Below are 27,172 nucleotides of genomic sequence, written 5' to 3'. Positions count from 1 at the left end.
GTTTTGTCCCCACTTCATCATAAAAAATGTATACATCGTCACTCTAATACCTGAATGAATCAGCAGAAGCGCCCTCCAGCAGCTTCCCCCTCAGTTAATTTTCCCTTCGAATAAAAGCAAAGCAAGGGCAGCTGTTCAGACATACTGTAGCCACAACTGTTTGAGGAGCCACTAGAGCTATGTTCATATTTCATTTGCGGGGGAACTAATTGGGTCAATTGTATTGAATTAAAACATTTTCTTTTTACTATATAGTATTTATTTATTTGATATATATATATATATATATGTCATATTCTCTCTCAAATGTATTTTTAAGAGAATACTGAAACATTATCATTTATTTTAATGTCTTCTTTAACACCTAACCCTAATCCTCTCTGCACACAACACTAGCATTTCATTACTGCTACAGACCTGCACCACCACAGTATATTCACTTTATTTGGGCCAATGGCTGTTCTTGCCTCTCTTCTCTTTCTATGTATCTGTGTGTGTGAGTGTACTCGTACTTATATCTTTGTGAGGACCGTTTTGAGCATGTACCCTTTTGGACGTTTTGGAAAGTAATGACATTTGGCTGGTCCTCACATTTTCAAAGGGCTGTTTGAATGTTGAGACTACTTTAGGGTTAGAGTTAGAATTAGGTTTAGATAAGGGTTAGGATAATGCTTTGGGTCAGGTATTTAGTTATGATGGTTAGAGTAAGGGGGCAGGGAATGCATTATGCCATTGAGTGTCCTCACTAAGATAGATGTAGAAGAATGTGTGCGCGAGAGAATGACTAAGTGTGTGAAAATTGAGAATTCTAGCCTTCATTCCTGGAGATAGCAAAGAAATGGATATCGAAGGACTAGCCTTGCTTATTCAATGCACATATACATACAATCTCTGAATAATTATAAGAAATTACTGTAGATAAAAAAAGTCAGGTTTTATGGAGATGCATTGCAATTATTTTTCAGTTTGACAAATTTCTCTGTAAATCTAAATCATCCGTGTTAAGTTGCTCTAAATCTCTGATTCATGCTCATTGATTTGTCTGTTTCCTGTCAGACTCTGCGAGCCGCAGGGAAGACCTACATGATCTTCTTTGTGCTTGTCATCTTCGTGGGCTCCTTCTACCTGGTGAATCTCATCTTGGCTGTGGTGGCCATGGCTTATGAGGAGCAGAACCAGGCCACGATTGAGGAGGCGGAGCAAAAAGAGGCCGAATTCAAGGCCATGCTTGAGCAGCTGAAGAGGCAGCAGGAGGAAACACAGGTAGGTCTCGTTCTATCTAAGTCATATAAACATTTACCCAATTTTCAAAATGTATGATTGTCATGTGCCACGTTCTTTCCTCAGGCGGCTGCCATGGCGACATCTGCAGGCACTGTGTCCGAGGCTGCGCTAGAGGATGAAGGAGGGGGGCACTTGTCCCGCAGCTCCTCTGAGGTTTCCAAGCTGAGCTCCAAGAGCGCCAAGGAACGTCGCAATCGCAAAAAGAAATGGCGTCAGAAAGAGCAAGAGAAAGAGAAGGGAGACAGTGAAAAGGTTGTTAAGTCTGAGTCCGATGATGGGAGCAAGAAAAGCAGCATTCGTTTCCCTGGAAGCCGGCTGGGGAGAAAGACATCCATCATGAACCAGGTAAAATTAGCAAGAAAATTTAAAATAAATACATAACATTTGACTTAGCATGTGTAAAAACAACGATCCCTGCTCTTGGACATCTTAATAGTGATGTTCCTGGAATCCTGGAGATGCTTCTTGTCTTTCAGCATCGTAGATCCTGTCCAGGTCAGCTGTCGGCTAAATTCTCGCCTTGTCCTTCTCTCTTGAGTCATAGCCATCTTGAGGCTCTTTCTGCTGCTTCAGCGGTGTTGCCAATCGCTCTTATTCTCCTCTCTTTTTCCATGATTAGGGTGTTATGAGTTTAAGATATTGTGCTTCGAAACCCTGAATTCAAATTCTTGCAACATCCTGCCAAAAGGATGACCAGCTTCAGAAAGATCATTTGTTTGGTGGCTTCAGACCAGAGAATGATGTTTGGTCTCTCAGCTGTGATCAAAGAGTGCTGGGGGAACTTAAGCCTACGTCTCCAACATCTGCCAGTCCTTTGCATAGGCCAGGATTCCATTAGAATTTCCAAGGCTCTGAAATGAATGATAGTATGCTTGCAGGCCTTTTTGCTTCAGTCTGTATCCACACTCATAGGTTGGGAAATGATCTTCAAGATTTGGACATAAATTGTAAATCCAACGACGACATTTAATAATGAGAGGAAATTTAGAAGTTCTCAGTTACAAAATGTTTTTTTGGAGATTGTTAGGGTTGCCATCATTAAGGGTTTAAATAACCGGCCACCGATATCCTGATTTTACGGAGGAATAAGACATGCCGCCGTCGTTGGTGTTTACCTACTTCCGGTCACAGTCCTTTAAAGAATAAAGCATAGACTTCAGAATAAGGGCACATAATAATCGTTTGAATTATGCTAATTTGATATTGTCCAAAAATAATTGTGATTATGATTTCTTCCATAATCGAGCAGCCCTAATAAGATGGATGTTGAGGCGCTAAATGGGCAGTCAAAAACCTGACCTATGCTTTTTACTGGCCTCTCAGTTACAGTTGGAATCATGGGGCTTGCAGTGCTGCAGCCCAGCAGAACAACCTCTCAATCATTGGTTTCTTCTGTTTGAAAGATTAGGATATATCTGGTTTTTGAAGCTTATGTAGGTCTGTCCCAACAGCCTCTCGAGTCCCTGCAGAATTAAGGTGCAGCCTGTTATGGGATCTTGAGTGGCTGTCAGGTCCCCAGTAAAACTCCACAAGCTTGTTCATTGCCACAGAGAACAAGGTGTCATTGATGGTGCACCCAGTTATAATGTTGACCTTGATCTTGAACCAGAGTGGTGAAATAAATCAAGAGGCAAGTTCATTCTTAAGCTGGACTCAGCAATTACGCCTTTGGCTCTGCGGATGACACGGTTTTTGTTCAGTGAAACTGGACGAGCTTGTGCGGCATTGAGCTCAAAGCATTCACCTGTGGTTCCCTGATAAGTTGTTACCCTACACGTCTTGGAATCTCTGCATTCTCAACTTGAAATTGGTGGTTAATATCCTCCTCCAAGCCTGCCAGCGTACAGCTGCACTCGTGTCCCAGCAGCTCCTAGGTAAAGTGGCGATGGTAGTGGTAAAGGAAACTTCTTTCTTTTTCTGTTGGATCTGGGGAGCTGCTCACTTTCAGCCTCCTCCTTTTGAATATGGTGAGGTTGATCAGGCCTTAGATTGAGTCTAGATGGTAGGTTTGTTGTGTCAGTCCAATGGCTGTCTTCCCTTGAGTCACAGCTCCTTTTGCTGCATATTTGATGTCTTGAATGGCTCCTCTAGTCCTTCCTCACTCAACGCTCACAATGTTGCACACTTTAGACACTGTTACACATGTTGGGCTGCAGCTTTGCTGTCTCGCTGCCTTGCCTGCCCTCACTTTCCGGCCGCTAGAACATTGCTCTCATGATAAGGAAAATAATACATTTATAAAATCCTTAGAATTTCAATTCTGTTTCATTAAAATGTTTCTATATATATATATATATATAACTTATATTGTTAATATAAGTTAAAATTATATTTTACTTAGTTAAAAGATAATGACATTTAAATTGACTGTTTTTTCTGCCATTATGTGACATATTTTCATATTTACACGACAATGAACTTCTGTTGTTTGTAGTAACTCCTTCTTCTCTTTCTCTGCACCCATCTCTCTCACTTCAGTCACTACTGAGCATCCCAGGCTCGCCCTTCATGTCACGCCACAACAGCCGCAGCAGCATCTTCAGCTTCAAAGGCCGTTCCAAGGACATGGGCTCAGAGAACGAGTTTGCGGATGATGAGCATAGTACAGTTGAGGAGAGCGAAGACCGTCGGGGCTCCCTATTTATCCCTTACCGCCGCAACAGCTATAGTGGTTTCAGTCAAGGCTCATCGCGCATCCACCCACTGGCACCCCACACTGGAGGGAAGAGGAACAGCACAGTGGACTGCAATGGCGTGGTGTCTCTCATAGGACCTGGGCCCGGAAGACGGCTTCTGCCTGAGGTGAAAATAGATAAGGCAGCCACTGATGACAGTGTAAGGACGTCCATGGGACACCAATACAGTATAGGCATGATGGTGGTGGCCCTGGTCTCTGCAGCTTTTCCTTCACAACCTCCTGTTCCGCTTTCCCCTAGACTCTGTAACTCCCTTCTCCTACCCGATATCCAAATTCTTCATATTTTATCTAAAGCTCACACTTCAACCTTGACTCTAATTCCCTGTGTGTGCTGCTCCTTCAGCACTAAGCAGCTGAAACACTATCCACAAACTCACTGCCTCACTAGCATCATGATTATCAGTTCTTGATTAATATCTTATAATAATGCAATATGATTCCAACCTACCTTATCAATCCTGTCACTAGACTATTGAACATTTTACAGGAATAAATACTCACTACTTAGTTCTACCTTTTCCACTCTTAGTGACTTTCCATACTCTTTCAATCTTTTTCTACTTTTTTATTTTCTTATTTCTTTTCTTCTTTTACTTTAACTCCCTTCTTGCCTCCCTATCTTCCCTTCCTGGCCAAATTTATCCCCTTGCTCCTGAGCCCTTGGACGGTGCAGCAACAAATATGAAACTTTTTTATTTTATTTCTATAACAATATTTCTCCTCATTGCAGCTAGCATGGTATATCCCTCTTTAATCCTCAACCAATAAACCTGCTTTTATCTTTTTTACCTCTTAAAATGTAGCATGGTGTAGCGGCAAATTATGTTTTATAGTTCCCTCTGTTTTTGGCATGCATGCCTATGCATGCAATTTAGTGTTGCAGTTATCTTAAAGAGTAAACCATGCAGGGTTTGAAAAGTATATTGTGAATTCTCAAATAAAAGCCAAAATATGTTTAATGTTAATACAATAACAAAAAAAAAATGTAATTTTAATTTGAAAAATGTCTGATCTCAAATATTAGAATTTAGTAAAGAACTCACGAGTGGTACATTAAGGCATCTCTTTGAGAATTTGCAGTATGAGGTTGAAACGTTACACGCACTTTAGAGCTAAAATAGGTGAGATCAGCTGATACGAAGAGCTGTGTTTATCATACAAGGTTTTTTATTTTCTGAGTAAACCAAGGGCATTATCTAACATTTAGAAACCCGGCGAGCATGAGTTTAATGCGTTTTGGTTGAGTTTGTTTTAGTTATGTGAGTACTATCTCTGACTGACAACATGTCTTTCTCTGAGTACAGACTACAGACGTGGAGATTAAGAAGAAGCAGTCTGGCTCTCTCATGGTCTCTGTGGATCAGCTCAACTGCTCGTTCAAAGGAAAGGACCGGGCCAACAGTCAGATGAGTGTGGTCACCAACACACTATTAGAGGGTACATGTTTTCCTTTTCTTCTCTCAACTTTTGTCTGCTTCTTGTTGGTGGATTTATACAAGTTATACGAGTTATCGCAGCTCAGTCAAGCTGAGGTTTTGAGAACACAGTACTTCTTACTGTAAATTCCAACATTTTCTTTATGCAGACAAGACATCCGAGTATAGATCGTGTCTGCCAATCACTAGAAAACATAGGGACACATCTAGAATAGCACTCAGTGAGTGCATACCTCCACAAAGGTCCAATGGTCGCCTTTTGAAACCACACTTAAATTCACGGGAATTTATATGTGGTTTAAATTTTATTTTAGTTGGATCAAATTGTATCCATTTTTTCATATCAAATCAAGATTAAGATGAAATATTCTCCACAAAATCAATGACAACTTTTAAAGACATGCTATCTCACAATGTTAAAGAAAGTGGACAAAATATCCCGGATCCGTCCCCTGATCCGCACACAAGTTTAATGGGTTTGGTCCTCCAAGTTTCCGTTGCATAGTTTTTGTGTAAACAAAGCCACCAACAATCAGACAGGGGGGAAAACATGTCCTCCTTTGATGGAGGTAAAAAAACTAGACAAATATTTTTAATTTGTGACTGTAGAGACTAGCTCAAATTGTTATTTGGTTTTCTCATTCATTTTGGTTTCCTTTCTTCTTCATCTCCTCCTGCAGAGTTGGAGGAATCTCAGAGGAAGTGTCCTCCCTGTTGGTACAAGTTCGCCAACACCTTCCTCATCTGGGAGTGCTTTCCCATGTGGCTGAAGATCAAGCACATCACCTACTTGATTGTCATGGACCCATTTGTGGACCTGGCCATCACCATCTGCATTGTCCTCAATACCCTCTTTATGGCCATGGAGCACTACCCCATGACTGAACAGTTTGAGGGGGTTCTGTCTGTTGGTAACCTGGTGAGAATCCAAAGCTCCTGTTTTGTCGCTCACTGCACCACTGCTGTTGTTTTCGTAAACTTCCATGCCTTGAAGCTCATCATCTCTCTCAGGAGTTACAGAGGCATTGCAGGTTCAGTTAGCCCCACCTACATAACCTCAAACGAATCCATCAATGCATCATTCGGTATGTGCACTTAAGTATACGCACACATAGTGGATATAGGACTCTGATGGGGTCTCATTAAAGATTTAGTTCCATTTCAATGCAGCCAGCCAGCCTGCTCCCCAAACTCCCATCGTCCCTACTCAGGTCAATGTGCTGCTTCCGTTGCATCCCGCTTGCCTCCAGTCAACTGAACTCTTTCCAAATGATGAACACACACGCACACAAAAACATAGCGGTGATGTTAATCAGGTTGGTCCCTGACTGCACAGGACTGTTTTGGCGAGGTACATATTAACCAGATGTGCAGCGGCCATTTGGCTCCACCCTCGCTGTCACACATCTGTGTAGCACAGCTGCCTGAGGTCAGCAGTATTGGCCCAGTGTCAGTGCTGAGACAGGAAATGAGATCACCGATATTGGCATGTAGTCAGGGGTGAACAGGAACTGAAGTCAGAGGAATGATTAGGTGGACAATATGGGAAACGATCACAGCACGACAGCTCCATACAAGCTCTGCTGGAACACGATGCCATTGCTCTGTGACCTTGCACTGTCAAAGGGGCTTTCAGTCAAATCTTTTGTCCTTAATCAGTACTACATCAAACAAAATGCAGCGCAAGCAAACCGCTTTTTGCAATTCCTCCTTTAGAATATTTTTTTATTTTTTATTCTCAGGTTCCTCTATGTTTGTCTTTAGGGCCATTATGCCAGTATTATTGGAAATCTTTATCTTGTCTAGAAGCAATAACGAATTCCAAGGCCCAATATAATCACATTGTTTTGGATAGTTTGTTCTGGTACAGTGTTTATGGGGCTGGAATAATATCATAGGTCTGCAGGGTGGTCCACACTGGATGTACTAGGGGCATGAGAAGGGGCTGGAAATGTTGCCTTGGTCCACATGCAGGGAAGGTGGGGAGTGGGTTATTTGCCAGCCTCCTGCCTTCCTTGGATGTGGTCGCCGTTTCTAAGACTCCCTCTCTAGAAACTGACCCTTGTTACCTGTGCTCACCATGGTCGGCACAAACTGCTCCATCAAAAGTTGGTGGGGTAGAAATTCAAGTGAGATGTCGCCACCGCGAGGTCCAGCAGCTGGTTCAAGTTTATATTCAGTCACAGAGCAGCTGTCACATAATTTCCTTAGATGTTTCATTAGATTGAATTATGTGGGAAAATTTCTAATTGAACCCAAATTGTGGAATTCCACTCAAACTCAATGGGAACTTCTGTGTGGGTCTACAGGTTTTCACAGGCATCTTTGCTGCCGAGATGTTTGCCAAACTGATTGCCATGGATCCTTACTACTACTTTCAAGAAGGCTGGAACTGCTTTGATGGCTTCATCGTGACCCTGAGTTTAGTGGAGCTGGGACTGGCGGATGTGGAAGGTCTGTCAGTGCTCAGGTCCTTCCGATTGGTAAGTGAGAAAGCTTAGAGACAGAATGTTAACATCAGATTACCTATAATATCTGTTAGGCACAGGACATATAATAAATAAGAAATGAAAGCCTCGGCTTTAAAAAAATTAGCATTGTCTATATATATATATATATATATATATTTCTGTGGAAGAGCTCTCATAGCATGTTAACCATCATGAGATTTTTTTGTTTTTCAGTATTTCCCATTAATTATCTAGAATGTTGTGACCCGCCATCTTCTAATTTGACCTGCCACAGTTTCTAAAGTGAACCAAAACGTCTTTTTACACTTCTCATAATAACATAAGAGATTCCTGGACCTGTCCTTTTGTCGGGATCTATGGCCAGATGTAATGTTTTCTCTCCTGGTCCAGGTCCCATTCTCTTACTATGTCCCATGGAAATCCCCCAAAATACAAAAAAATATATAGACAGAGGGAAAAACATAACTTCCTTGTCAGAGATGCTGAAATCAAAGCATTTTGAGTCAATACATAGTCACATAATGTTTGTCGCTTTTCTAATATGAATAACTTTGTAATACTCATGTTTCCTATTTCTGTCATAGTTACGAGTGTTCAAATTGGCCAAATCGTGGCCCACCCTCAACATGCTGATCAAGATCATCGGTAACTCTGTGGGTGCTCTGGGTAATCTGACCCTGGTGCTGGCCATCATCGTCTTCATCTTTGCCGTGGTGGGCATGCAGCTCTTTGGCAAAAGTTACAAGGACTGTGTGTGTAAGATCGCGGAGGACTGTAAGCTGCCTCGCTGGCACATGCATGACTTCTTCCACTCCTTCCTGATTGTGTTCAGAGTGTTGTGTGGGGAGTGGATTGAGACCATGTGGGACTGTATGGAGGTGGCAGGACAGACCATGTGTCTCACTGTCTTCATGATGGTCATGGTCATCGGAAACCTGGTGGTAAGAAAAGACAAATACTTCTAGTAAATTACAGTGTCCCAATTGTGAACCATCTATTTACAGCAACGACTTTATATGAAGATGGACGACAGGGCTCCACTTTCTCCCTTTGTAAAAAAATGAAGCTAAAATATCTTTGATACGGGTGGCGATCGAGTCGCTTTGGCTTCATTTTGGAAGAGCTGTCATGTCGTCCATCTTCAAACTACGAGTGTTTCAGCTTGTTTGGTGGTTTTCCCCAAGGTACTGAACCTGTTCCTGGCCTTGCTGCTGAGTTCATTCAGTGCCGACAACCTCGCCGCTACGGATGATGACGGGGAGCCCAACAACCTCCAGCTCGCAGTCGCCCGCATTAAGATAGGGATTGCCTGGTTCAAGGTCAACATGCGTGTCTTTGTGGCCACAGTGCTTAAGAAGGTACGATATAAGCAAACCTCTTTATGCATAATTCTGTTTTTAAACAAACGTGTCTTTATCAGATAGTGTAGCTCTGTGATGACATTCATGTTTTCTAATGGCCTTTTTTTTTCCCATCACAGCCCATAGAGGATGAACAGAAGCCTCTGGATGACATGTATGAAAAGAAGCTCAACTGCATCGCAAACCACACTGTGGACATCAACCGTGAACTGGACTATGCCAAAAACGGCAATGGCACCACCAGCGGCATTGGAAGCAGCGTGGGGAAGTATATGATTGATGAGGACTACATGTCCTTCATCCACAACCCCAACCTTACTGTTTGTGTTCCCATCGCGGTCGGGGAGTCGGACTTTGAAAATCTGAACACAGAAGACTTCAGCAGTGAATCAGACGTGGAGAACAGCAAAGATGTGAGTAGAAGGACTGGACTGAAGAGTGTGAGAATGGAGGAGAGACGGCAGCAGCGATGTCCTTACTTTAGTGTGGAAGAAGATTGTGGAGTAGGCTGTTTGGACATTGTTTATAGGAGATCTCAGGCAATTCAGAGATGCAACAAACGTGTGGTAATTTAAACATTAAGCTTCAAAATCTGTTTACAGTTATTAGTGTTGATCATTGAGAGGTTCACAACCCCCATGCAAGCTATTGCCTAGCCTCAATCTGCAGCTGTCACTCTGAAAATATTCCGTTTACTTGACATTTCAGAACATCCACTTAGACATGACAGCTTTAACAATTCTGCAAAGTGCTGACCCTGCAGACAGACATAAACCAAAAGTCTGTCCCTCTGAGGGAAACATGTTGTTCGCTGTACAATATGAATGTAGGAGAAAGGATAGCCAGACGCAGAAGCCTGAAGAAGCGTCGGTCACCTTGACCTGGTTTTCAGTAGGAAGAAAGGGGATGAGGCAGCAGCAGCTTCACGACTGCACCTGCACCAGGTTCATACTCCACTGGGCTCCCTCAGCCAACCACAACACTTCCCCCCCTGCACCACAGCCAGCCATGGGCTCCTCTGCAGGGAGAAGACACAGACAGAGCTGCTAACAGCCAATCAGAGAAGCAGGGATCCATCTGGTCTGGTCGAGAGAAAGAGAAAAGGGGGGGAGAGGAAGAGAGTGCAGTCCTTTGCTGACGACTTAAGATTACAAAGTGCAGTATCATTCTCGAGTGAATTGAGTTGGCTGAGTTTCTGTTTGTGTGTGAATGTGTGTGTACTAAATGTGTATAGTTAATTACAACAACACAAGGTTTTGCTGGTGTTTCACTAGTCTGCCCTGAGTCACCTTGACCCATCGTAAAGATATGACTTGATTTATTTGTACAGTTGAACTTAAAGACCTACTGTGAGAGCCCTGTTCAGAGCAATTCTTACTTCTATAGTGTTAATAAACTGTAGGTGTCAACAGAAATTCTATTTTTCATCGCGGCAGATTTTCTTTTGACCCTTTTTATGAATCTGCACATACATGCATTTGTTTCAATACCAAGTAATCTATATTTTTGTATCTATAACCATGATCATCATTACCAGTGTAATCGACCACTGGCAAGTTTAATTAATTCCTTGTGAATCTTTTCATAGCTCTTTTCCTAGCTCTGCAGAGGAGGCAGAGGGAGAATTAGCTGCACTACATGGCTGCAACATACCTGGAGCAATAAATCATGTCATGCATATAAACCCAAAGGGGCGTTAATTTAATGGCTGCAGTGGAACTGTGCCGCATCCGTATGGTATGGCCGTCTCATTGCTGAGCCTATGTTCACGGACACATCGAGGAGGCTCGACTGATCTGGGGGCTCCCCTTGTTTGTCTTAACAGGATGACACCAGTTCGTCGGAGGGCAGCACAATAGACATCAAGCCTGACGTGGAGGAGGTGGCGGTCGTGGAGGTGGTGGAGGAGTACCTTGACCCAGATGCCTGCTGGACAGATGGTAGGCGGTGTTTATTACTATGACTTTGTGGTAGGCGATAACAATGATTACACAGATGTTGTTATTAATGGTGTATGTACATTGCTATGTTAAAGCTGCAGATGTTTCATCGAGCACAGAGGGTCCCCGCATGTTTGATGGCGTTCGTTGTCAGATTCTTTTTGGGATATTTAAATCGTCCCTTTTTTTGGTTGCTTTGCAGTGAAGGCAGTTGTTGCCAAGTCCATTTCCTTTAGGACTCTCCATCATGGATATAGAACAGGCTTACCACCAAAGGGACGTGCACATGGAGCTGCTTAGTAGAACAGCCAATTGCAGTGGCATCTCTCTGAACTGTCCTGTGATTGGTCAAAGTCCCCCATCCCAAGCCAGATTTCCCCAAGGCAGGAAACAGAGTCTAGCGGAAGTGCAGTGGTCTAGTTTTCTCCCAGATCACTTGATTTAAAATAAGCTTTACAGTACAATAATGATACAAAATGTGTGACTTATCCCAGGTTTAAGGCCACCGAGATACATTGTGTTTGTTGGTCTCTATCAACAGTCTTGTTTATGTTTGTCACACAGAATGTGTGGCCAAATACAAGTGCTGTGATGTCCCCATCACTTTCGGCTGGGGGAAACACTGGTGGTTCCTGAGAAAGACCTGCTACCTGATCGTAGAACACAACTGGTTTGAAACCCTCATCATCTTCATGATCCTGCTCAGCAGCGGCGCATTGGTAAGAGTTCACAGACACAGGCTTAACTGCATTTGTTCAAAAACATCATAATACTTCCAATTGTTATTAGGACGCATACACAAAGATACACATTGATGTGCCCTATCTCAATAAATTTAAGAGATGTGAAGAACAAGTGAGGGGGAGATTGACAGAATAATTAAAACAACAGTGGGTCATTCATTTAGAGACAGTGATTCTCATTTCCTTATAAGGATGTGAGCAAGCAAGATCACCTCCTGCTTTTCTTCTGCTGCTTCTCTTGATATGATTGTTGCTAATGGACAGCAAAGTGCTGTAATGCACCAACCTTTCAACCGGCAGAATCCAGCTTAGGTTTGCAGCTTTCTGGAGGGGAAAGGCCTGAGGCAAATCAAAAACACTTATGTGCTTAGGAACAGATACAGACAATACAGAAAAAAAAGAGAGGTTGCAGTTTGACTTGGTGAAAAATTTACTTTGTCAACCAGTTTTTGCTTTTCTCATTCAAATAAAAACCCACAATGGTGAAAAATGGTAAAAACAATTAAAATTAAAAATTAAATAAAAAAATGATCAGAAAGGCGGCCATTCTTTTTATAAATTAAAGACCATATATAAATATGTGCGATGGGTCTCCACTCTCTCTCTCTCTCCTGAAATTAAGTTGAAATATACTGGATATGAATGCTGACATCTTGAGCATTTGGAGTCTGTGCAGCAGACTCCAAATGCAGCTCAACCAATCTGATTTAATCCTAACTTAGTGGAATAATGTGTGAAGTGTTACTGGCCTCATTTATTTTTTCACATATTTCCAGGATCAACATGTGTAATGTATCAGTCATGAAGTGGTAAGTCATGTGTGCTGCTCCTCTGCTGCCCTGTAGGCCTTCGAGGATGTGTACATCGAGCAGAGGAAGACGGTCAAAATCATTCTGGAGTACGCTGATCGTGTTTTCACCTACATCTTCATTCTGGAGATGTTGCTCAAATGGGTGGCCTACGGCTTCGTCAAGTACTTCACTAATGCCTGGTGTTGGTTGGACTTCTTCATTGTGGATGTAAGTACATTTGCACATAGTTTTGTTTTATACCCAATGGTCTAATAATGTAATTTCTTGTGGTTTAACTTCTCATGATGATATTTCTGGACATGTAAGGAACCCATGGATCCGAGAGATCAACGTCACTGGTCAACTCAAACATTAAATAGGATCGATGAATTTCTCTAAGCAACAAAAGTATTCTTTACATTCATGTTACACAAAATTCTAATAATATCTTTTTATCACAATGATGGCCCTTACACTTTGAATACTGTTTATTGTATTATACCGAATACATAGGTAAGAATTCGACTGAGAAAATTAGGATGAATCTTTTTCTTCATACTGCAGAAAATGATCAAATTGTGCTGTTTCTTAAAGTCATGGTTTATTTCTTGACATAAACCTAATGTGTACTTTTCACTACTTCTTGAGTAAATATTATATTTCAATTGTATCTTGTGTAACAAAACAGCTTGAGAGACACATGTGATTTATTGTGTGTGAAATCCAGGCTTGGCTGTAGTGCATAGGGGACCACATTCAGTCTGCAATGGGCTGCAGCTTTAAATACTACCGTTGTGGGGAGCTCAGAATTGGGTATCCATAAGATACACCAGTGTGTACAGAAATATAGACTTTGAAACTCTGCATTTAATGTGATATTACAAGGGAAGGGTGCTGCGTTTTCCTCACAGCGCTCTTCATCATTGTTGTAGTATGCAAATTAATCAGAACATGTCCCTTGTTATCTGAACTTTCTATATAGTCCCCTAACCCCGCTTCTTTGCATTCACGTAATTGATGATGTGTTTTACAGAGTGTCGTGGCTTAAATCATTCAACAACCACCAGTTTTGTGTGAGGTGCTCATCTGTCCACGTTTCAATATTAATATTCTTACCATGTGACGTCGGCACATACTGTCACATGATGAGGATCTATCAATTTATGATGTGCTCCTGCTGTTTATCTAACATCATCGGGCTTATACCACAGTTGGTTGTATTTGGGAGTTATCAAGTGTCTACTTGTGTAATGAATCTCTGGTTGCTGTCCTAGAGCCCAAGTGCACATTAATACCACAAGAATGTGAAAGATCTGATTGATTTCTTTTTCATCTAATGGAACAAATATGTTGAAGCATCCATCATCGACTGTATACTGCTTACCAGTTGAGGATGATTGGGAGCTGGAGGCAAACCCAGCTGATACTGGACGAGAAGCAGGAGACACCCTGGACGGATCATCAGCCCATGCAACCAAATATTTATAATAAATTATTTACTCTTTTACAATGTCAGGCAATATATTTGTAACAATAAGTCCAATTGAGAATGATATATATTTTACCAGATAACTTGGTAATAACATTCTGCCATGATTGTGAAGAATAATGACAATTGGCTGTTGTCACTGGATCCAGCATGTCCCAAACTTAGGTTGTAATCATTACTTATTTCGATCCTAAAAGAGAATTATGTGATCGTGGTGGATCCTGATCAGGATGGCAGCTGTTCTGGGACTATGATTACTACAAGACTACTTGATATACAATATGCCTACTCACATATTCTGCCAATACTGCCAATAACTCCTCAATTCATTTGTCATTGCTGCTCCCTTTATCTCTAGCAGACATTTTCTAATGTATAAATAATTAAAGAGGGACACACTTCTCCATTATGTTACAAGCTGTTTTTTCTAATCAATGTTGTAGATATTTGTATTTTCTTGGTGCGTTCCACTTCACACGGCAGCTATTGCACTTCTGTCCATCCTGGGAGAGGGATCCCTCACATGATGTCCGCCTGCATTTGCGTATGTGACCCTTACCTGACTTTGCTGGGGCCAGACATTGACATTGTCAGTAGTCCGGCCTTTACCTCCATATTATTGCAAAGTGTTCCAGTAGATTCAGAAACAGTGTTTGCAGATCTCTTACATAAACAAAACCCCTTTAACTCACTGGAGGATGGAAATAGGAAAACTGGAATAACATCATATGTCTTCTTATATTCACCAGGGGTGTAGTTTCCCTGGCTCTCCAGATTATGAGATCGGACCCGGTGCCTAATTCTCCAGTATAAAACCTTGCATAAAAGCCAGTATATTCTGAAGTGGCCCACGTGTTATGAAGATGACTTATCCCTAGTTCCATGCAAACCTCTACACTAACAATGACCTGTCCTCTCTCTCACAGCAGGTGCCTCTAACTGTGTCTCTCTTTAAGTTAAGAGAGACGTTGTGCAGCTGTTGGGGGGTCGACGGAATGGTCGGTGTTTAAGGGTCAAGGGTAAGGTTTGTGTGCTGTGTTGGGACTCCTACTTTCACAGGTTATCCTTTCTCTTCTAACCCTGAAAGTTGTCCTCAACCTTCTGCGTTCTTCTCTCCCCCAACCCTCTTTCTATGAGTATACGGTGCTCTCTGGTGTGGAAACTGTGCTGTTGTGTACCGTGGACTTCGTGTATATTATTGTGTCACATTGATTTTGTGTTTGTGAATACATCTCTCCTCTGATTTTTTCCCCTTCGTTTGACTCTTTATCTTCTCTCCCTTTCACTGTGTCAACCACAAGTTTCTTTCCAGGTGTGGTCACTGTGCTGTTAAAGCTGGTTGTCATGCCAGACTGGCTTGCCAAACTAAACCAAACATAAGCCAACTAACACACTGAAAAAGAACCCCCTGCCTACCCTCATGTTATAAAGACACCGACTTGCACATAGAAACTATATATATATGGATGTATATCTGTTTATAACCATTCAGCCATCCTTACAGTATATATAGGGTCCATCTTTCTCTCTATATCTCCTATAACTATGTGGCTCCTCTCTTCTTTTGCCTCTGTCTTTCCCACTCCTTCTGTCCCTATCTGTGTAGGTGTCTATAGTCAGCCTTATAGCTAATGCGTTGGGCTACTCCGATCTAGGCCCGATTAAATCACTAAGGACACTGAGGGCCTTGAGACCCCTCAGGGCCCTGTCACGTTTTGAAGGGATGAGGGTAAGACATAAGATACCAGGCAGCTGGTCCTTCTGCATGCCGATTAAATAAAAGCATCAACGCATGCTAGAGATGGCAATTCAGAAATTCCTTGAACATGTCTCCTGAGGGGACTTTTTTTTGTTGGAGGTAACCCCCCTTTTATCGAAGAGAAGCTTTTTGCATGGATGCAGATCATCTCAGATGGTCATTAATACATTCGATTTGATTTGTCACATTCCATTTTCACATGTTATAAATTGAGTGCTATGAAAAAAAAAGAATTGCAATGAGCTCTGCATTAAAACTAGCAACAAAACATTCTTACGAAAGACTGGACCACAATAGGGATTTTGACCTGAATAATGCAACACATTATTATACTCACTCAGCTCTGAAATGTTAAATATCAGCCGAGAGAACAATAAGAGGTTGATATGAATAATCACAGAGTTAATGTAGTTAATGTAATTCATGCAATCCGAGCATGCAAACCAATTCTTGTTTCTGAGCTACAGAGCCACCCAGACGTCATGTGAAGGGCAAATAAATTGGCTAGGTGCACATTTGTCCCTGAAATGGTGCACTAATTTGTTTATTAGTTTTATATTGTGCACACAATTGATTCATCTGTCCTTAATTGTGTGTAACAGATTCCGCATCAATAGCTCTGAGAACATGTGACCCCCGGAGGGCTCTGTGCAGCATGAGAAAGCTGTCATTTTCTTTGGGGTTCTTCTGATCATCAGTTTAATGTGTGATTGGTTGGACCAGCCTCTGGTTGTTGCTGGGCAGAAGGAAAACTTGTGTCCGTGTGTAGGCTCGGCATCCTCTAACTGTCGCTCTGCCTCAAGTGTCCTGTTATCTGATCTTATCACAGTTTGGCTTTGGCATTGTCACACTGGAAGACCGACAAACTTCTGGTTGCATACCCCCCCTTCCTCGCCATCCTTGCTCACCACCCCCCAGTGAATTTCATCGCCATGATTGTCATGATCACCATTTTGCAGTTTTTTGCAATTATTTATTTATTCATAGTATGTTATGACATTAAGCAGAACACTAGAGTGAAACGAATGTGTTGATGTTTGCCTATCCAGTGTCCTTTTGGTTAATTTGGCTTTGTGTTATCATGCGTGTCGGTAAATGCACATTCATACAGTCCTCCTCCTGAAGTTGTATCTTCTTCCACACAGCCAATCTGCTTTGGTGCAGTAAAGTTGTAAACTCACACTCATATTCCTTTGTACATTTGTAACACTGTACAATGTAATCCTGTGTCAGTAACACGCAGTCATTGTTTACAGTTTCTTATTATTATATTCACAAATCCAACTCAACATAAATACACAGAGTGATTAGCTGGTGACATGTTGGAACATATAGTGTTATACATGAATAATGTAATCTGGAAAATTAGATAAATTATATGATTCTAAGGAGGTGTAACAATAATTCATGCCACAGTAAAATACAATATATTAGTATGCATATGGAGCTGAAAATGGATTGCAAATATTGTATAACAAAATGCCAGAGGGGGCAGTAACATCTCTTGTCATATAGCTATAAATAGTGAAGACATTTAAATCTGGCATCTTGCTAACTTAGGTGGAGAATTTTAGTCCAATCAAATTCAGGCTTTACTCAGACATCTGTCTAAGTATGCTGTTCTTTTTCTCCTTTATTTTTCAGTTAAGTTTTGTGGAGATTATAGTCCTAATTTCTCTTAATCACTAATTTCACCAAAACACAAGAGACATTTTTTTTTAATTACATTCTTATCAGGCAAAACATATATTTGAGTGATTGGAACTATAGGCTGAAAGTATTGTTACACCCCCTGCTATTATTGTTCAGGGCTTCAGCTTTCGCCAATCAGAAAATACAGCTAACATTTTTTTTAATGGAGGAAAAAATGTGCATTTCGGTGTATGTTTGTGTTGATGTTTTTTATGTGTAAACATCTCCATGTAGCTGCTGTGTGACTGCAGCGGCTGCGTTTCCTTGCTCTCCTCTTCAGGTGGTGGTGAACGCCCTGGTGGGTGCGATCCCCTCCATCATGAACGTGCTGCTGGTCTGTCTCATCTTCTGGCTCATCTTTAGCATCATGGGCGTCAACCTGTTCGCTGGGAAGTATTACTACTGTTTCAATGACACAGAGGAGGCGTACTTCCACCCCAATGAAGTTAACAACAAATCAGAGTGCTTTGCCCTTATTGAAGCAAACTTCACGGAAGTCAGATGGAAAAACGTCAAGATCAATTTTGACAATGTGGGTGCTGGATACCTGGCGCTCCTGCAAGTGGTGAGAAACGTTTGCTTGACACGTCTTGTTTCTGTCTTGTTTAATCAGTTTGCTCACACAATGTTTCTGCACACTTTACAGGCAACATTCAAAGGCTGGATGGACATTATGTACGCAGCAATAGATTCTAGAAAGGTACCATTTTTATAGTTTTTTAAGTCTCACATCCACATCAACGTGCCGGAGCATTTCTTCCATATTTTCACTTTTTTAACACTTCACAGGTGGGGCAACAGCCCCTCTACGAGGACAACTTATACATGTACATCTACTTTGTCATCTTCATCATCTTCGGCTCCTTCTTCACACTGAACCTCTTCATCGGTGTCATCATCGACAACTTCAACCAGCAGAAGAAAAAGATAAGATTTATTTTTTTCTATTCTCGGAACATGCTGCCTTGAAGATGACTTGAGGATAAGTTAGCTGTCGATCACAACGTTTGAGCCAACAAACTTAATTAAGACCAAACTTACTGGAAAAAAGAACACTTGGACAAACATCAGTGTGATTAGAACTCAGAAATTAGAGAAACTATCTTTGAGAAAACCTTCCCTTGACTTGGATTTTGACTGTTAAGTTTATTCAATGTCCCCTCCACTAAGATGATTTATGACCCAGAGTGAATCCATCAACCACCATCAAGTGGTAATTGAAAGACTTTGGCTTCACTTTTAAGGGAGCTGTTAAATTTTTCATCCTTAAACAGTCAATGGTCAGAATAGCCAAATGAGATTTTATGCGGAAAGTTTTATTTGAATTAGAATTTGAATAAAGGTTGAAATCCCTGCAGGTTGTAACCAAACTATTGTTGTCCCTTTACTTTGGAGGTCAGGATATCTTCATGACAGAAGAGCAGAAGAAATACTACAATGCCATGAAGAAACTAGGGTCAAAGAAACCACAAAAACCGATACCCAGGCCTCAGGTAAGTAATTGTTTTTCTCTCTTCAAGCTCACCACCATGCAGGTTTGTAACCATACAGTGCTAAGCAACAAGAAAAGTGAATCTTAATATCTATTGCTCTTTCCCTTTCTCCTCAGAACAAAATCCAGGGCATGGTGTTCGACTTTGTGACGCAGCAGGTGTTTGACATCTCCATCATGATGCTCATCTGCCTCAACATGGTCACCATGATGGTGGAAACGGACGATCAATCCGATGAGACTGAGCTTGTGCTCTACTGGGTCAACTTCATCTTCATTGTGGTCTTCACAATCGAGTTTGTACTCAAGCTCTTTGCACTGCGTCACTACTACTTCACCAATGGCTGGAACATCTTTGACGTGGTTGTGGTCATCCTTTCCATTGTGGGCAAGTATTCCAAAGGGTTATTTACGCATGTGTAGCAGTTTGACTGGAAATGGGTCGGATCCTCCTGCCCATATTAACATGTGGAGGGAAGCCAGGCCTTCTATTTTGGTGTAAGTTTCTCACAGGGCAACACATCAAAATTAATGTATAATAATACATTAATCTCTCGATTAATGTATTATTTCTTTAATAAGACAAATGGTTAACTTTGTCTTAAAAACTCAAGAGCTGGGAATAAAATGAGCTGATGAAAGATTAATAGAAATGTAATACTTATTACTTCAACATTTGATGTAATCATTTGAGGTAAAGGAAACATTTTTACCATATTCAAAGAGTACTTGGACCACTTTAAGGTGAACAAGGAGGAAATGTTTGGTAGTGGTGAACTATGAGGTTATCATTGGTTACATCTGTGTGATATTTACCAAGAAACTGTTTAAAATGTTAGATCCAGAAGTAGTGAAACCTCTGGAAACCTTCGTTCTCCTCGTTGCTAATTCCTTACAAAAATATTTTTTTCTGTAATATTATAAAAAGTTTTTTATAAATTATGAATTTATTCTTTTAGTATGTCTACTCAATTACAACTGTATCCTTCTCAGGTTTTTTCTTCAATGTGGCTTGAATATTCACTTGTACAATACATTTCTGTCTTCTATTATTTGACATAATTATCTACAGAATATACTGTATAGAAAAACATAGAATACAACAGACTGTGAATTATTTTGATTACATTACACCAGAATTTTTTTTATTTGCTATGAAAACGGTAACCGTGTCCTGATTTCTTAAAAAATGTACACAAACCTAAAACACAAAAGCAGACAGAGATAAGAGTTTGAATAATATCACCTAAAGCTTAACCAAACATATGTTCTATCTCTTTTTGTCTCTCTTTTAACCTCAGGAATGTTTCTGGCTGACATTATCGAGAAGTACTTTGTGTCGCCGACACTGTTCAGGGTGATTCGTCTGGCTCGTATTGGCAGAATCCTGCGTCTCATCAAGGGCGCCAAGGGAATCAGAACTCTTCTGTTTGCCCTCATGATGTCGCTCCCTGCTTTGTTCAACATCGGCCTGCTACTTTTCCTGGTTATGTTTATCTTCTCCATATTCGGCATGTCCAACTTTGGCTATGTGAGGCACGGGGCTGGAATCGATGACATGTACAACTTCGAGACTTTCGGAAACAGCATGATCATCCTGTTTATGATCACCACGTCAGCTGGCTGGGATGGCCTGCTGCTGCCCATTCTGAACTACCCTCCCGACTGTAACCCGAAATTAGAGAATCCTGGCACGCCCGCTACAGGAGACTGCGGGAACCCATCTGTGGGCATCTTCTTCTTTGTTATGTACATAATCATTTCTTTCCTAATTGTGGTCAACATGTACATCGCCATCATCCTGGAGAACTTCAGTGTAGCCACAGAGGAGAGTGCGGACCCGCTCAGTGAGGACGACTTTGAGACCTTTTATGAGATTTGGGAGAAGTTCGATCCCGATGCCTCTCAGTTCATCACCTATTCCAAGCTTTCTGACTTTGCCGATGCACTTGAACATCCGTTGCGAATCCCCAACCCTAACACCATTGAACTGATCGCCATGGATATGCCAATGGTGAGCGGCGACCGCATCCACTGCCTGGACATCCTGTTCGCCTTCACCAAGCGCGTGCTGGGTGACAGTGGCGAGCTGGACATGTTACGACAGCAAATGGAGGAGCGTTTTGTGGCGGCCAATCCCTCCAAGGTCTCTTACGAGCCCATCACCACCACTCTGAGGCGCAAGCAGGAGGACATGTCCGCCAGAATCATTCAAAGGGCCTACCGCTCCTACCTGGCCAGGCGGGGCTTTATCTGCAAGCGTAGACCAGCCAACAACAAAGTAGAGAATGGCGGAAAGAATGAAGAACAGGAAAAAAAGGAGAGCACACCTTCCACTGCCTCCCTACCCTCTTATGATAGTGTAACCAAACCTGATAAGGAAAAACAGGATGACGACAACAACGAGGGCAAGGGGGGTAGGAAAGAGAAGGGAAGAAACCAAAAAGACATCAGGGAATCTAAATGTTAAGAGTATCGGATTAATAATCACAGTAATGACAATACAAATTATAATGATTTAACTTCAAGCAGAGGAAACTCACCTACACAGATGTACAGATTATTTCATTTGCAAGTCAGAAAAAAAAAAAATATTCAGTAATTTTGTTTACAGACTTCATTCTTATATCGATGCAGAGGGAAGCCGCTTGGTCAGTTCCAGCTTGAAGACTCTTGAACTTCAGTCAAAACCAAACATAATCAGCATACTGTGTGACATTGTTGTATCTACACTACTGATCTTAACAAAAAGGGAATGGAAAAACAGACACGGAACACGTGTGTTGCTCACTTACCACAGGTCTACAGATAAGACTAAGAACTCTACGCCAGGAGGTATAGAGCAGGATGGAGGAAAAAAACACTAAAGGAGTCCGACGCCTGGATGCAAGTCATGGATTCCTCTGGAAGACGGTGTCATAAAGGAAAAAACAAGGAGGCCGCTCGATTCCGAAGGATTGTTCTCTTAAAGCAGCCGACGAGTGGTTCTGTGTCATTAAGAATGAATTGAATTGTAATAGATGAGGAAATGACACTCTCTCTCTTTAAGAGCAAACAGAGGGATGACTGGTGAGTGAAAGACACAAATGACGGAGAGCGTTTGGACGTACTTTTTTTCTTTTATCAAAGCTAGATATTGTTAATTTGAGCAACAAAAATGCAAACAAGATATAAAAAAAGAACAATATTCAACATTTTGCCCATGTCACTTAACTCTTCTACTCATTTTATCTTTGTTATACCCACATAAAAAAAAAAAAAAAAAAAAAAAATACTTTTTTTTTTACATGGGCTTTCACACCAATTGGTTAAGGGGTCTGTTTATTATGGGGTCAACTCGGGCCAAGGGCTTACATTTACTCCGAAAGATTTCCAAACAAATACATTAATAATTGTGCTTGTTCAATGCATAGAAATGACTTGCATGATGGCATGTTTTGATCAGAAATCTTGCATGAATTATCATAGTCCACAAGACACTAATACTCAGACCACAGCGGTGGCTCGACTGTACGATCGAGGCATTGTCAAAATTTGAAAGTTCAGAGATACGAGTAATTTGTTTAACAAAGATATAAGTGATATGGGGGTTGATATAATCTAAAAAAGGTTCCGATGACTTATCTCATTACGCAACACATTTCAGATGACTATGTTTGAACCGTTGCCTCTATAGACAGAAGAATGGTTTTACAACACCACCATGGTGGATCGATGGGTGAAATCCAAACAATTATTTGCTGCTCTGGAGATTTTGAGTGTGTACGATGTAGAAGTGGATGTCTGCGTGTTACCATGGGATTTGAAAATGTTCCGTCATTTGGACTGAAATGTTTTCAAGGGCACAACACTTTGCAATTTAAAGCTTATATTTATCATTTGTACGCACCTATGTAATGTTCCATACCATCTGCCTTTAGTTGTGCGTGAGCGGGCATTTTTTGGGGGTCCTACTGTTGGTTAGAAGTGGTTTTGGGGTAATTTCACAGGTTTGGCAAACTCCTTCATATTTCTGAGTTTTCTCTATGGTTGAGAAGAGTTCTGATTATTGCTCAGTTTACACCATTTGATCCCATGTTTTTAAATGTGTGTTCATTTATTTATTTTCCCCGATGTAAATTTCATGTTTTGGTAAACTTATATTTTACAGTTTTCTACACCACATGTTGATATGATGCCGAGGGAAGAGGTCTCGGGCTGGAACACGTTCGTCGGGTGTTAGCTATGTCCTATTTAAACCAGAAGCAGAAAATGATGAACGGGTGATGATAACATTGTGTGTGGAGAAGCCAAAGAGATCTGCCTTGTTATCCCTTGTTGCCCTTTTGTCAATGGAGTGGGATTGGGTGAAGTGTGCCCTGCCCATTCTGTTTTTTTTCCCGCTGTCATTACTAGACAGAGAGACCCTAGAAATGTATGCAATGCTTGAAAAAAATCATCTGTTTTCTCAGGAGATAATATAGATGTACTATTGTGAGCTCTGCAAACAAAATGCAAGTGAATGTGATGGGAGTATTAATGAAATTATGTTTTACTCTTTTTCTGTTTCATGCCATGTCGATGGACAATGATCTGGGCGGGGCCGCCTAGTCGCGGCAACCGCCCGGTCAGGGGCCACGTTAGCGCTTCCTGCTTATGATGCCTAGAATTATAGGGCTAGATGCATCTCAGTGAAACAGCAACATTTTGCTCGCTTGTAATGACGGATTTATATTGTTAGTGGATTACATTTGTTGTCAGGAATAAAATGTAGTCTGGTCTCAATTAACGTCAGTAAGCAAAATAAAAATAATACAATTGTTCACCCCGATAGCAATCACAGAAACAGGAACCACTGTGAGGAGAGTGTCATGGGAGGGAATTTGGATATGTTGGTTTGAGCGAAACACAGAAGTGGTGACCCTCAGCGGATCGGCCCCATGTTTCATTCGCCACTTTTCTCCACATCGCTCTACTGCATAACAAATACCAAATACCCATCAGGGCACTGGATGCTCTCTTATGGTAGTGTGAGCTTAAGCACCAAACCAGAGCTTTTGCACTTCCTGTTGTGCAGTGATGTCACTTCCTGTTTATGAATAACCTCCGTCATCCGTTTCTCGAGTCCTATACACGGTCCAGCTGCTGCATGAGATCTCCAAAATCAGTGTGGTTGTTAACTTGAACCAAATAAAACTCTGAATGATAAAAGCATAAAAGCTACTGCCGTCCATTTTCTCCGAGATCACCATGGATACCCAGAATGACGCCTAAAAAAAGTAGACACACATTCATACATTTGGGGGGGAAATAAAATAAGTACACTTGTTGTATACGGCACAAACTGCAAAAGCTAAGAATGGACTTTTTAAGAAACTATAAATAATGTAATATATTATTTTTTTTCAACGGCATGTGTAGTTTTTGTAAATACAGGATTACTTAAAAACTACAGCTATTAATCTATCACTAAATATTAATACCTATAAATAGAATGGCTTCCAGCTGACGCCCCTTGTCACACTTGTTAGGCTGTGACACATTTGTTAGATGGAGTAGATTTTTCCTTTATTTTGAGTCACCTGTCATGAAAAAAGAGGGGAGAAAGCTAAAAGAATCTATGTTTAAAAAGCAGAAATTGTATTTAAAAGTGTATAAATTAATACGTATGAATATGGAGCGATATCACATATATATTATATATATTGTTTCATATATATATAGTATATATACATTAGAGCAATGTCTATAACGCAACTCTCCTGTCCACTCCTTGCATTGAGGTGAAACCCGAACCACCGAGTTTGAACTGATCATGCTTTTTGTTTCTTCGTGTGGTATGTTCAGAGAATAACCAAATCTCTGGCCTGCCCAGGATTTCCTGCGTACACCGGGTACCAGCGTACAATGCATGGTGTTGTACCGGCTGCTTTTGAGAATTTTGGAGCCTGCTTTTGGAGAGAGGATTGCACTACCAGCATACCCTTTTGTACATGTGTGACAATGTCTTGCCCCCTAGTTTCCTATATTGTACACAAAGATATACAGATGCAGACACACACATACACACACATGGCATTTTGCAGGCATCGGCTGGTCACCCAGCCTGCCCCAGTACGAGCCACAGCTCCACTTTTGTGTGACAAATGTTTGCTCGTTTCCGCTCTAACCCTGCGCTCCATCTTTCCACTTAACACACTGCTGCAGTCTGGAGTTGATCTTTACTTTGTCGCTGTCACTTTCAGTAAGGGTTAGGTGTATTAACTGTCTGTGTGTTTGTTTATGGTGCAATATCTCTTAACGGCACGTGCCTTTTTAGCTTCCTATATTAGTCTGTCGATAAAATCAGCTACGAGGATCTCGAAAACCCACGGGAGTGAGTCGAAGAAAAACGGGAGCACGATAGAAACGATGTATTGGGTTCAAAAATTAACTTGTAAACCGAAAACTCACCACGTAGATTAGTCTGGACTAACATCTTGTAGAGTCATGTAGTACAAGTGCTCTCTCTCTGTGTGTGCGCGTTCTGTTTTTCCAAACGTTGGTTTTAATAATCGGTATATGAGGCCATTCTTTTGTAGCATGACTGAGATCAATTTCTTTTCTTTGCTGAAAATAGGCAAACTGAGAAATAATAAAGAAATTCAAAAAAAACAAAACAACACCATATGACTGTCATTATCTCCTGCCACAGTCAGAGAGAGAACGTATGTGCACAACCACATGGGACAATGAAATGAGAATCAGTGAAAGAATGTCTTCATTTGAGCACGAATCTATTTCCAAACAATAAAGCAGCCTTCCAGTTACACCTCTGACTGGTGTCGTTTTTATGTATAGAATGAAAGACTGGAATTTCACAATGGATGGTTTAGATGTTGTTGGTCACCCTTATGTATTGTGACGGACATGAGTAAACGATCCTCAGTGATAGGGTTCACTTTGATGCTCTGAAGAAGGAGATTCAGTTTGTGTTTTAAGCTAATCATCATTACCAGAGAGCGTACACATCCACCAAGGACCAACAGTCCCCTTATGAAACCAAGTTTAAATTCACTAGATGCTGATTTTTATTTGGATCTGCACCAAATTTCACACAGATAGATGTCAGTCCCCTAAACATGTTAGATTTGTCTCATCAAAATCAATTATTAATCTCAGAAATCTATGAAAATGTTGAATAACACACCCTCTAATCAGGATCCGCACCCAAATGTAATGGGTTCTCCTGATCCATATCCTTCACCCTGGTTACATGTTAATCCATTAAACACTTTTTGTGTTATCACGCTAACTAACAGACGGACGGACAAACACTTCACCTCCTTTGCGGGGGTAGAAATTGCATAAGTCACAACCATAGAAGAAGAGAACATGTTTGAAGCCCACAGAGGACAGGGAGGAACAGAAAGACCGAGTCTGTCTGAAATCTGTCTGCTCAGTCTTGCAAACAACAACACAGTAGCCTACACTGTTATTTGTTATTTGTACATTACATCACACGCTACACTGGTTTGACAATACTTGAATTACTGAGTTAACGTGGTTGGGTGTGTTATGGTGCAAACAGCACTGAGAGGACTATAAACGTGTGTCTCTCTGTGTGTGTGTGTGTGTGTGTCTGTGTGTGTAGAGAGAGTAAGGTGGCGCTCTGAAAGAGGGAAAGGGGGGCAGGTTGTTGGGAGGAGGTGGGGGAGGGGAGGGGGGGTGTTAGCAGGCAGAGACAGCACTGCAGTGCAGATAGATGGATGCAGTGGCCTGGGCTGAGTCAGCAGCATGCTCCCAACAGGCTCAGACTGTACGGTGCACTGTAGAGCAGCTTCCTGCGAGGGAGCGAGAGAATGAGCCACAGCAAGAAGATGAAGAGTGAACGAGAAACAAAGGGAAACGGGCTCACATGGTAAAAAGCCAGTGTTTGGCTCTGGATTCATCCTTCACCTGCTACCAGCACTGCATGAGATGGAGGTGCAGCATGTAGTTTGAACAGTGTGTTCCTGCATCTTACAGTACACTCACATTACATTTCTAAATGAGGGC

The 27,172-nt window shown here is 41.4% G+C and overlaps 1 protein-coding gene across 2 annotated transcripts in view; it reads left to right on the top strand.

The window, feature by feature from the left end:
• scn8ab (sodium channel, voltage gated, type VIII, alpha subunit b) overlaps positions 1-26,798 on the top strand; it is a 46,737-nt gene extending 19,939 nt beyond the window's left edge. For both annotated transcript variants that reach the window (XM_062400074.1, XM_062400068.1), the window contains 19 exons: positions 1,057-1,263; positions 1,348-1,629; positions 3,763-4,086; positions 5,287-5,419; positions 6,099-6,337; positions 7,728-7,901; positions 8,474-8,830; positions 9,074-9,247; positions 9,370-9,663; positions 11,076-11,190; positions 11,755-11,909; positions 12,779-12,952; positions 15,820-15,942; positions 17,945-18,229; positions 18,311-18,364; positions 18,454-18,591; positions 19,053-19,157; positions 19,274-19,544; positions 20,458-26,798. In XM_062400074.1, the coding sequence (XP_062256058.1) occupies positions 1,057-1,263; positions 1,348-1,629; positions 3,763-4,086; positions 5,287-5,419; positions 6,099-6,337; positions 7,728-7,901; positions 8,474-8,830; positions 9,074-9,247; positions 9,370-9,663; positions 11,076-11,190; positions 11,755-11,909; positions 12,779-12,952; positions 15,820-15,942; positions 17,945-18,229; positions 18,311-18,364; positions 18,454-18,591; positions 19,053-19,157; positions 19,274-19,544; positions 20,458-21,626 (4,773 nt within the window). In that variant the 3' untranslated portion in view covers positions 21,627-26,798. The remainder of the gene's footprint in view (positions 1-1,056; positions 1,264-1,347; positions 1,630-3,762; positions 4,087-5,286; positions 5,420-6,098; positions 6,338-7,727; positions 7,902-8,473; positions 8,831-9,073; positions 9,248-9,369; positions 9,664-11,075; positions 11,191-11,754; positions 11,910-12,778; positions 12,953-15,819; positions 15,943-17,944; positions 18,230-18,310; positions 18,365-18,453; positions 18,592-19,052; positions 19,158-19,273; positions 19,545-20,457) is intronic.
• The last annotated feature ends 374 nt before the right edge of the window (positions 26,799-27,172 follow it).

The sequence above is a fragment of the Platichthys flesus genome, chromosome 2 (assembly GCF_949316205.1).
Source record: "Platichthys flesus chromosome 2, fPlaFle2.1, whole genome shotgun sequence".
NCBI classification, from domain to species: Eukaryota; Metazoa; Chordata; class Actinopteri; order Pleuronectiformes; family Pleuronectidae; genus Platichthys; species Platichthys flesus.
The sequence above is the reverse complement of the archived record's forward strand: the minus strand, read 5'-3'. Positions and strand labels throughout refer to the sequence as shown.